Source organism: Lampetra planeri, chromosome 10 (genome assembly GCF_965212315.1).
Source record: "Lampetra planeri chromosome 10, kcLamPlan1.2.h2, whole genome shotgun sequence".
Classification (NCBI taxonomy): domain Eukaryota; kingdom Metazoa; phylum Chordata; class Hyperoartia; order Petromyzontiformes; family Petromyzontidae; genus Lampetra; species Lampetra planeri.
Window position 1 is genome coordinate 6,960,607 of NC_136116.1, and position 12,417 is coordinate 6,973,023.

General features: G+C 45.0%; 1 protein-coding gene across 1 annotated transcript in view; it reads left to right on the plus strand.

The window, feature by feature from the left end:
• LOC144720941 (zinc finger protein 385D-like) overlaps positions 1 to 12,417 on the plus strand; it is a 42,917-nt gene that overhangs the window by 16,658 nt on the left and 13,842 nt on the right. Inside the window, exons 4-5 of the mRNA XM_078598130.1 lie at positions 5,073 to 5,217; positions 10,998 to 11,276. Of these exons, the coding sequence (XP_078454256.1) occupies positions 5,073 to 5,217; positions 10,998 to 11,276 (424 nt within the window). The remainder of the gene's footprint in view (positions 1 to 5,072; positions 5,218 to 10,997; positions 11,277 to 12,417) is intronic.

The following is a 12,417-nucleotide window of genomic DNA, read 5'->3' on the forward strand; positions in this document are numbered from 1 at the left end:
AAAAATATATAGCAGCCAGTGCAAATAATGTGTTTGTGAACAGCACAAACCAGTCCGTATTTACGAGACAGAGAACCAATTCTTGAACCGAACCCTGCCCGCGAATCGTGACAATTAATCGAATTACTAAGCACATGCTGAATTGACGAATGGATTCGTGGCTATTAATTCATTCGTGGGCGAGTTGCTGATGAACAAAGTACCAAACTGACAATCACTTATCAGATTCTCGCTAGAAGATGTGGTCTTGTGTGCCCTTGATTCTGAGACATCTGTGCCTTCAATGCATGTGGGAAAACCTGGCATCGCTGTTTGGGGGGAAAACATCTTGAAACGTGATTGCATTTTTATGTAATATTAATCTAGATTGCACTGTACTGTTCTGTAAAACAAAAACACAATTATCGTCTTGTCTTCTAGAAAACGACTCGTATTTTTGTGACAATTCCATCATTGACTCCAGCATTGCAACCAGGAATTGAACGGAGGACTTGTTTTTCCTGCTGCCAAACGGGTGGGGGGGGATCTCCAAGCGCAATAGCTGCAATTTCAGGAAAGTGCCACGTTTTGAAGCCATCGGTGTTGTCATTATGGCACCATTACTCCATCCCCGCTTCCCTGCTGCTGCTGCTGGCCGGCTTGCGCTACGCCCCATTCCTTCAGTTCTCCCCGTAGCTCTAACCTGCTGCTGATGGGGGTCACAACGCTGTTTATTTTCATTACCGCAGAACCCCGCAGGCAACGCTACAGTCCCGCAAACGCAGCGCACACTTTGCATGGAATATTAATTGCCTACGATTTCAGAACGCTGGCTGCTCGTACTTTGTAGAAGAATTTGACACGCACAAAATGTGTTGCTTTGACGTATGCACTCTCTTCTCTCTCGCTTTGATTTAATTACTGTACCATGATATATTTTTTTATTACGAATTGCAGCTTAATTGCGGTGACAGTATTAAGAGTCATACGTTGTAATTAAACCAAAATTATGAATGCAACATGGGCAAACACATGCTCACGTTCGCTGCCACTTTCATATTGAAATATTTTTTTACGGTAGTGTTGTACAAGAGGCCAAGCTTCAGTGTGCATGGGTGTTTTCACAATAAGCCAAACATTGATGTAGGAGGCTTGTTCCCCTGGGGAGAAATTGATGTGACCGGCTGTCAGTTTGACGTTATGGAGCGAGGAATCATTTGGGGTGCCGCCTCTGCCAGGGTGGCTGACTCGGGAATGCGGAACTAGGAAGCCGCTGGGGCATGAAGTCAAGTAATTGGTTAATTATTACCGTGTAGATTCCACCCTCGATCAATAATAATACAGTAATAATAACGATCGTCATTATTACTGAAAATAAACCCGGTCTGTAATACATTAATGGTAATTTCAACGTGTTTGCCTTTCATGTTTTTAAATCGTCTGCATTTATTTGTGTTGATTGTGCTGCGAATTAGATGCTTAGCTCGGGTGAATGTCCATGGATAGCGCTGTAAGACAGCATAAAAGCAATAACAATCCTAAAAACAATTTACATGGTGATGATGATGAGGATGCATTATTAGGTACTGGATTCCCTATTTAGTGACATCATAAGCTATGTGATTTTTTTTTATATAACACCGTATAAAATAAACCTCCAGGATAATCCGAAGCTTGTATGCTTTATCAAGAGCATGCAGGCATACAGCTTGAATAAAGGAATACACTCGTTCACATTATTAAAGCAATCAAATCAAATGTCAGGGTACGTTCTAGTATCCTGGCTTAACTAATATTGACTGACATCACTATCCTTTGTCTCTAACATGCTGCTTTCCATAGGCCAAAGTAAGCGTTATAAAGGTAGGCTGCAAACCTTTGAAGGGAAGCCACTGAAATATTAATATAAATGGAAAAATACGTATTGCAGTTGGGTCAAAGATTTATTTTGTATATGCAGAGCTGCATTACGTACTCGAAGCTATCCAGTCGAAGTACTTTATGTTTTCCCACTGGCATGTTTATGATTAACAGCTGGCATAAACGGAGCAATTTAGACACGTTATTATTGCAGTATTTTAATTATATTCCAACTTTCAGGCCATTGAAGCACTTACCAAAGTAATACACTCCGTTTTATGTAAAAAAAAATTGCGTTTGGCAAACATAAGCAGTTACGTCCGTCAAAATATACGGTGCAATGCGTGTGCGTTTGAAAACGTCAAGACAAAGCAGACTTGGCGAGCACTCACTCGTCGGTACATGGCCGAGCAATCCGATCCAGAGCTCGTGTGTGGGTTTACTTGCCACGTATTCTAGAACACTCGAACATACATCTGGGGAAACATTAAACTATATTTATTGGAAGGCCACAATATCCAGATACTTGCAATGTACACATGGGTAATTTTTTCTCGGTAATCTTTACAATGTGTGCGTTTTGAAATCGATATTATTTCTAAATACACGGCATATGCATTTGAAGGTATTTCCGCAATCCGTCATTTCCAGTGACAGTATTGTCCAAATTGCGTGTATTTGCCAATCCAACGAAATGCATGAATTTCGCTCCGTTTTCTTCCGGCGAATGCTGTGTCGATAGCCAAGCCTGTGGATGCTCGTGGCTCAATAACGCAGCAACGTTGCGCCTCCTAAATTAGCCGTCAGCAGGTGCGGCCTGCTCAGTGCTGCACTTTGTCTGGCAAGCCGAGCCACAGCCCCGCCGCCGCACGCAGCAGCAGCACTTATCTCCTGCCTCCGTTCGGCTAATTGAGGGCACCGCTGAGCCAATCATTAGGTACGAGCGCCGCACATCCGTCACGTTGACTGCAGATTGCGCGGTTTTACTGCAGCGCTGGCACCGAAGCTGAAGCCATTCTTGACGAGTCTGTCAGCTCCCCTCCACAGCTGCATTCTGCACATCGACCCGATTAACAGATGTGCAAGGCCTAATCTAGGGGTTTTCAAATGCGTGGGTCAAGTTCAGTGGCATAGCGTGGTTGATATGGGCCCTGCTCTACTTACGATGGAGATGCGTTACGACGACCCCATCGTAAGTCGAAAATATCGTAAGTCGAAGATGGCCTCGCCTACCCAGGAGTCTTAAAGAATGGTGATAATTTAGCAAAACAGAGCAATTTATAGTACCGTACTGTATAAACTATATACTGTATGTATTTATTAATTAGAATACTGTATTGCACAGTAAAATGTAAAGTAATAAAAACATGCTAAATTCTTAGCCTACCTATATGAACTGCAATTTAATAGAAAGCGTTTTCAGGAAACAATCCTATCCGCTATAAAATCTTTTAACATTTACTGAACGTATCGTATCGTGGTAACCTTGAAATGAAATCGCTAAAGCCATGTATCATACATGCATTGAACGTATCGTAACGTATCATATTGTACTGTACTCACCAAGATTCTGGCCGTCGTCTGCATACTTTAACGATGTTAGGTTGATAATTGTTTTTTTACCCTTCTATCTGGCAACAAAACTGACACCTTTTGACGTCATCTGGTCCAACCCATGTGAGACTAGGCTCTAAGGAAAGCTGTCTCGGGTGTGGACCAATCAACTTCAAGAACAGTGCATACATTATCAGAGTTATGTTTTTTTTTGCATTATGACTGCAGGTATTGTGGTCTATGCAAACATGACTCCTTGTAAAAAAAAGTGTCAGTTTTGATGCCAGATAGAAGGGTAAAAAAACAATTATATTTTTTACTGGCAAATGAGGTTCCAATGGTGTCGATGTTAGGTTGTTGATGGCAATTTTGTCGTATCGCTATCGCCATCGTAAAATCGAAATGTCGTAAGTCGGTCCATCGTAACTCGGGGACTACCTGTAATTGAAATGGACCACCGATACAATATCCCCTCCTCCTGCCAACACCTGAGCCCTTTCCAACTCGTGGGCCCCGGTGCAGGTGTGCTGCCTGCACACCGTAGCTGTGCCGTTGGTTCGCATGGCCAAGGAAGAATTGTGGAGGGGGCTCTGGGGAGCTGTAGAGGAGTCTCAATTACCCCAAAAATGAACGATGAATTGATATGTGTAACGTAACCAAAGTGAGCAGCTGGATGAGATGTTTGTGTGCAAGCCAGTTTAGTTGTTTTATTGAGTGTGTTGGGTCCGAGTTGTGGTGTTTATCACGTATAATGCACCTTGGGGTGCACTATTCTAAGAAAAGAGGGGACATAAATATGAGGTATGCAGTCACTTACTCCCTCACCTCTCACCCCTCTGATCAATTCGATAAATTGCCCTTATTTGAGGTTGTGCTTCGATTTTATAATTGGTTATTATTTTGTCTTGTTTATACTACCACGTCTACAGTCCCTGCCTTCACGAACCTGCACTCATCAGCATGGAGAAGTATGGTCAAATTAATCCCCACGACCCACATGGTGTGGGGTAGCCGTTATTCAGCAGTGGATTGACGCATTGATTTAATGGCATGAGCACAGATGGAGAATATGGTGGTGGGTAATTCTCAGGTGTGGTTGACGGGTGTGCGGGGTCACAGCTGTAGTTATTGTTTTGTACCCACACGTCTCATTGTCCTACCACTCCGTGCCATTCCCCTGATCTGTGTGTGCTCAGGTCCAACGGCATACGCTACCATTAGTGAGTAGGGCCCTCACAGACAGGATTGTGGTTAAGATCCGGCATTGTTTCTTCATGATAGCTGTGGAGAAAATCTGGTTATTGTGTTGAATCCAGTTCTATCCTGCTCTCATCATTGAACAGCGGATGGACAAAAGGGCTTTATCTGCTTGGTTCTTTCGGTAAAGTCACGTAGAAGGGAAAAAAAATCTGAATTCAGACGCTGTCTTTCCGACAGACCTGTTCTTCACCTGAGGACGGCTGCTTGCGCTGTTGCCGAAACGTCGAAATAATAAAATAATTTTTATTATTTTATTATTTCCCTTCTACGTGACTTTACTGAAAGAACTAAGAAGATGAATCCCTGCAGTCACGAAAGATTTAAATCGACAAAAAGGGCTTTCCATATACAGTATATCATAAGTAGTACTATGTGTATGTGGTAGTTAATACTTGTACTGCCTGTGTTGATTGTCACAGAACCAGGCCGAGGCTCACTATAAGGGCAGCAAGCATCTCAAGAAGATGAAGACGGCCGAAGCTGAGAAGGTGAAGCAAGGACCCCCGCCTGCCGTGCCAGCAGCCCTGGGACCCCCAGCCCTGAGCCACAGCGCCAGCCCAGCAGGTGACTGCAACAGGCCCAGGTTTTTTTGGAGGGAGGGAAGAATATTTTCCTGGGACCCCAAACTCCAGAGGGACCCACGGACAAAAATATGCAAAGAAAAACAGGACGATTTATTGATATTATTGTTATGTTTGCATCGGTTCGAAAAAAAATTGTGGTTCAAATCTACTTTCTTTATTAGTAATGATTTTCCATGGATTGGCATTTACTTGGATTATACGGTAGTGTGCATCTAACCATTGCTGAAACTGGTTTGTAATTTTTATTGTATAATACACACAGTTTGTTGTTTACGCTGGAGTGTGTGCTGGTAGCGAGGGTGGGAGATTGTGCGCGTGGGAAACGAACCCTGCAACCCGGGGTTCGATTCCCGCTCATGGCCACAACCAGTGACGATTATCTGAACCCATCATGGGCCTCCCCTAGTTCGACTCTGCCTCAAATGAGTACCCAGTGTGGTGTATACACAAAGCCACTGGGGAGACAAAGGCGGCCGGGCAAGGTGCTGGCCACCCACCCCCTCGTGTCCTTTTCCGGCCTTCATAGGTGCTCGCAAACAACACTTGCTCCAACAGTTCTGTTAAGGCTATACCGGGGATCGTTGTCTTTAGAGGAAAGGAGATGGGGGGGATGGGAATTTTCTGCTCTAGTGTCCAGGGGAAAAGATACCTGAATTGCAGCAAAGTGGTTACATCATTGTCCTGTTGGCAAGATACATCATTGTTCCAAGAACCACTCCTCAGTCACGAGTTAATTATGTGATCTTAATGAAATAATGCATGAGACATGATTGATGCCTGACTGTGATTTTGTATTTAGAGTGGAATATGGGGACCACAATTACAAACCGATCATGTCATGATTTTATTTGCTTTCATTCGAGTGTTCAAAGGACAGGAGGTTAAAAGGATTGAGAGAATTCACTTGGCCTGCACACAGACCCCGACCATCTTTGTCTGTTCCTTTTGTTGTTACACGGGGGCTCTGATGATTAATTCACCGTGGCTTGTGATTGTTCGTGGTGCGTAATTGCCGCACGAAAAAAGAAGAATGGGTCATTGTAACATCGTCAATGTTACATTGACCTGAATAATTGTGCGGCACCAGTACGTTCGGAGAATAACTGAACATTTGGCACAGACCTATGCAATGCGATTCAGGGCAAGCGTCTTATGAACCACGTGTTTGTGTATTAAACACAAACGCTTGTGTAAACTCTATAACAATATCGCTCAAAGGACGCTGCCTCAAATGGTAAACCGGTGTTACTCGGTGTCTATTTATACCATACATGTGGCGAGGTGCTAACATAACTAATTGAATCTGTCAGTTGTCACATTTTTTCTGCCTTTTAGATGAGCACGTGTCATGGACATGTGAGCAGTTTGCCGGGGAGGGGGGCTGTGTTCTATAACTTCCGGTGTCTTATCGTACATGTGTGTAACACGTATGTGGATTATGTTTTCACGTGGTCAAATCAACCCTTTTTGTTTGCATGCAATGTTCACTTGTTACGCACTCGAAATGAAGGACGTGGGCAGCTGCTCCAAATCGAGGGCAAACACATTGATTGTGGTCAATCTTTGGGTCCTTTACCTGTAAGATGCAACAGCACGTGTGTCACACACGGCAATCCTCAACCGAGTCGCCATTAACCACGTGACTGGTGTACCAGTCCGGTTAATCAATAACCCTGCCAGTCACCCACCCACAAGCCCAACTCAGTCATCGCATGCTGGTGTACACACGTGCATTGATGTACTGCACAGCACATGAGGACTTTCACAAAACCACACTTTACTCCATTGCTGCACGAGGAAATTATTAAAAGAGTGGTCCATTCCTAATGTGCCACACACTGTTGCCAATCGTCTTTGAGAGGCACGCCGCTGTTCTGTACAATTCAGCACGCAGCAGAGGTGCATTTACGTGATGATTGTTTCTGTTCGGTATGAATGTCTCCTGGTGGAACCAAACCGTGCCACTCTTTTTCAGCGTTGCGTCAGGAGCAAACAAAAACTGGTCCAAAAGGCACGTGACAAGTGTTTCTGTTACATCAGCAGTGCATGGCTTACCAGCACCTCCCCAGATGCCCTTGTTTCTGCCACAGAATGAAAATAAGGCTCAGAAGATTTCTAATTCTTGAGCTGCTTGATATTTTTAGGATGAGTAACAGCGCCGACTTCACACGTTCAAGCACGCACTAGTAAAGCGTAAAGGTGCAGCCCTGGAAATGCTTACTCATGCCCCTGATCACAGAAAGGCTTCCACCGACGGGAACTCTTGAGAGCTTCGCTGGAGGGTATGTGGCATACTCTATCACTTGGAAGAGGTGGGAATACCCACACTTGACCCCACCATGCATAACCTACCTATCAACTAAATGTGGTGTATTTATACTGTTGGGTGGATAGATGCAGGAGGAATGTATTACATCCATTGTTACAACTGCTGTGTCGGGAAATCGAACTGGCGACCTCCGCATTGCAAGACCGTTGTGTTGACCGTTACAACTGGGAATTTTATTGTCGCCGACATTCACGTTGTTGATGTTGCTCAAGTTGTTTCCCGTCGTAGCCGTCAGCGGTGCTGCCTTTGCCATTGCACGTGCAGCAAGGTAATGGCGCAGTCGGTTCCTGAATGACACCGCAATCACCGTAAGCCGGTTTCATTCGCCACCGTGCAAAGCGATGGCACTGAGAGTGAGTGTCTGGCACCGCGCCTGCCGCGCCTCCCCCCCCCATCTCAAGGTTGACTGAGCTGGAAATGAGCACTTGTCACTGGGCATGTTTACCGAATGTTGAGGGGGCGTGTGTGGTCTGCAATAGATCTGGCCCGTGTGTGTATGTGTAGTAGTATGTATGTTGATCTTCCTTCGCACCCTACATAGCCAACCGTGCTAATCGGAGGTGCGGGTTCTCATCTCATCAGCGGCACAGCTGTCGAGTGTGCAGGCGATGCAACTGCACTGGTGCCCACAGACCAGAGGCACAGGCAGCAGGCAGGAAAAAAGGGAGGGGAATTGGAAAGGGGGCCCCATTTCATTCCTTGCACCGGCGCCCATGCCAATGATGCTACGCCACCGCTCGTCATGTGCCACTTCCTTCTAAATGAATGCATCGCAAGAGCGTTTAACCCTTAAGTCGTGCAGACGTTTGCTGAATTGAGATATTTAGCTGTTTCTGCCTTCTTATATGGGTGCGTATGTAATTGTGTATGTTTATAATGTGATGCGAAGCGACAGTGCAGTGGTTAGGGCACTGCACTGTGAACCCGGTGACCTCGATTCATTCCTGGCTGTGGGTAAAATTGGTGGCAAGTGGTGTCTGAATCTTCCCTCTCCTTGGCTGGCTCAGCCTTATGTGAGCACCTGATACGATGAGTCAACATCGGCACTGGGGGACGCAAAGGAATCCAGTGTGGTCTGTCCACACCACTCGCTTGTGTGATGTTTAGGCCTTAATAGGTGTTTGCTAACAGCACCTGCTGTTAGAAAACACCTGATGGTATGTATAATGAGGGTATGCAATCCAGAGTGAGTAGTGTTAACCCATCTTGTAAAAAAAACATAATAATATGCAGTCACCTAGAACCTCAGCTGTGCCCATGACAGGGTGCTGACATTTTTAAGAGCCTCTATAAAGCCTGTCTCTCTGCATCAACCAACAACAAGCCATCACTCTTTTGTTCACCCTAACTTGTCCATCTTTTACATTTCCTATGCAGGGTGTAGAAATCATCTGCTGAGGAAATGATTTGCATTGATTTAATGACGTTACTTTACCGTGTTCCTTTCTTAATAATCAACCGTGTGAAATCTTCAAATGCAGACTTTTAATTTTTATGGTAAAGATTGATTTCAAAATTGCCCTTTGAAGTGTGAAGCTGTATTCATCAATTGATGGTTAACACATGGGATTTTGGATTAGCCTAGCTGTTTCAGTGGAGATCCATGAGTAATTGTGCATTTAAGCCCCTCTGATAAAATTGGTTAGATTTTTCGGTTTATTGATTTTCATCAAATGTATTCAATTTGCAGAGGGAAAAAAAAACTGCCGAAGAGGATTACAGATTCCTTTTGTTCAGGAAATGTAGACATCGAGAAATAAAATAAAATATAGTGTTGTACAGACCTCCGGCACTGTTTCATGATGGCCTCCCCATGCCACATTAGTAATGGCAGTTATATGACCATACTTCTACAAATTGATCAGTGTGGGTTGATAAAAGTAGGGTGGCCCTGGACTGGTCCAGATATCAGACGAAATACATTTTAAGCATGGCCGACAATTGAACTCAGGTCTTCGGATTCATAGAGCAGGACATGAAACCACTGCGCCACTAAAAATATATGTGCCATATATAGTGTACAAAAATATATAGTTCATAAAAAAAAAACATGAGACGAGTGCATATCAAGCAGATCTCTCTTCAATTTGCTAATTAAAGATGGAAGAGTGACATTTTAAAGAATTACATTTTTTTACTTTTCTTTGTTCCTTAAGAAGACACTCAATTATCTGTTACATTATCCACTCACCATCTGTTCATGAGCTTTAGGTTTATGGCATGTCATCCCCATCTAGTGTCTGAAGCTGCAGTCTTGGCTAGTGACAAAAGGCCAACCAGGAAATAATTTTCTCCTGACACGCAAGAACGACCTCTAATATTGTTTACACTTTGTTGCCTGATGCCATATTTCTTGAGGACAGTTCTCTACCCACAGCGATGCCCCCCACCCCACCCCAATTGGCGTATTAGCACGGAGCACGGTGGGCACAATTTCTCTTCTGGTAGAACGATTCCAGCAAAAAGGCGGCGAGTCGAAGTGCCTTCGTATACACTCCGTGGCAGGTCAAAAGTTATCCGCCAGGACAACAATTGGGCACAGCGCCCTTCATTGTGGGGTTGATTTGCGAGCGGTGCACGCGATTGATGGAATTGACATCACAGGTACAGCTGAGCGCACGCAGTTCTGGTTCCCTGGAACCATATTTCATGCGCGTTCCCGTGGTGAATCATAATTTATTTTCCATTATTCTAACTGCACTGATGTTCACATATTTAACACTGTCGCTGCTTTGCATAAAATATTTCAGGAATGTATAGGGTTGTGCAGGTCATGAATATGCATTTGAACACCTCGATAAGTCTCATTTCCTGATTTTTTACAATGCAGATTTAAAAACGTAATTTTCACCGTAATTTGTATTTATTTATTTATTATTCCCGAGCATCAGCCCAAAAATAGCAAGCGGTCAGCAACATTGTGTGGACGCCGCAGTGTTGCAGTGGCTAGCCACACCAGTTCGGTCTGCGGGCGGGAAAGTTGAACGTTTCTTGATGAAATCCCCCAACCCCGCAGTTTAAATGAGTACGCCTCAATTAGTCAATCGTCGCCTATGGTTTGGCAAAGTGTGGATACTTTTGCTTACTCATCTACACTGGCCAGTGTAGTAAGCCAAAATGCCCTCTGGAGCCCCATCTAATAGAAGTAATTCTGTCGTAAAATTATTGAAGTCATTCTGCCAGGAATTGCGTGGCAAAGACATTGCAGCGCTGCACCGTTATCTTTTACTCGCGCTGTTCATGCACGTGCGAAGTTCTTGCAGTTACTCAGTCCTAGGCAAATCAAACAGCACAAAACTAAAAAGCAAAAGCTGTGAGCCAATTTTGACATGCAAGCAAGAAATTGCACCTTTTATCTCTTGCCTGATTTTGCGGTCCAATCAGCCTTGCCTTTAATTTACCTGCCCCCCCCCCCCCCCCACGGTGTGCAGACCTAAGCAGTCAATCGTCCTCGCTGAGCCAACTCAATGGGGTCATCAGCCCGGAGCTGGAGACATCGCTCCCAGCCGCCGTCGCCGTTGCCGTCGCAGAAATCAACGACACATCCCCGGCGAGTGACGCGGCATTCCCGCAGCCGCCTGGCCCCACGGTCCCTGCCACCACCGCCGCCGACGGCCCTCCGTCGTCCGAAGAGGGCAAGGGTCAGCTGTTCTGCTCGATCTGCAAGCTGGCCGTCAATTCCCAGTCCCAGCTCGTGGCCCACAACAATGGTGAGACGCTGCCGCAGCAGCCGAACTTGGCTCTGCACGGGGATCCAGGCAGCAACCCCTGTAGCGCGTAACCTTGTGTAAGGAGGGGGGGGGGGGGGCACAACACCATCAATATTTAATTAACAAACGTTCATGGTTAAATAGAATGATTAATGATATGATCTGATATTGGTTGTCATGCAATTCTGCGCTAGCTCTCAGCAACTATGTCCATCGAGGAAAGGCTGCAGCACTCATCGCTTAATTTGTACTAATTGTACTACTGCAAACAGTTGTTTTACTTCACCATAAGAATTTAGCAAGAGGGATGTGCTCCCCCCCCACCACCCTCGCCACCATTGATGCTATGGGTTTGCCAAGCAATGTGGTACGCGTTAACGCGCACAGAGATTCCAGTATTGAATCCAGATACCATCTGGTGTTAGAGCCGCATTGTAATTGGCACCAGGATGTGATGTAAAATGTAATGCAACGTACAGCCCTTTTTCAATCCACTGCTACATTTATGGCCTTTCCACACCGTGTCGGTCATGGGAGTTGTCTGACCATACCTCGCCACGATGCTCTCCAGATTGCTGTCCTGGGAGGACCCCACGAGGGCTACAGACCGAGCCGTACGGTGTTCCCCATACTGGACAAACCTATGACTTTTGGTGGCAGGACGTAAGAAGAAAGTGAAGCAGAAAAGGCAGGATACTTTTAGCTATAGCTCGTCACTGATATAAGGGCGTGGCTTGGGAACTGAATTCGGCTTTCCCGGGTTCACAACACTGTTTGTTAACCGCTGTGACATTGCTACCACCCCATAATGTAGAATAGTCGTGTTTTATCTATGGCACCCTATTTTTTAAAATCAATAATAGTGTTATTATAACAGCGTTTGACCTGAAGTGTTTTATGGAAATTAGGATATTTATGCAGCATCCAAAGAGCCAGAGAAGCATTGATCATAACCTCTCAGTCAGAGGAGGCATTTAAAAAACACACACACACACACACGAAATCCACCGTTAGTTCCAGTAACTTGTGTTGCTGCAGAATGTTCATATGCACGGACGCACACTGACCTTTTCAGCGAGAGTCAGTGCAATGAGCAGTAATTTGGATATATTTTTCTTCGTGTAAGATGTCCACCAACAAT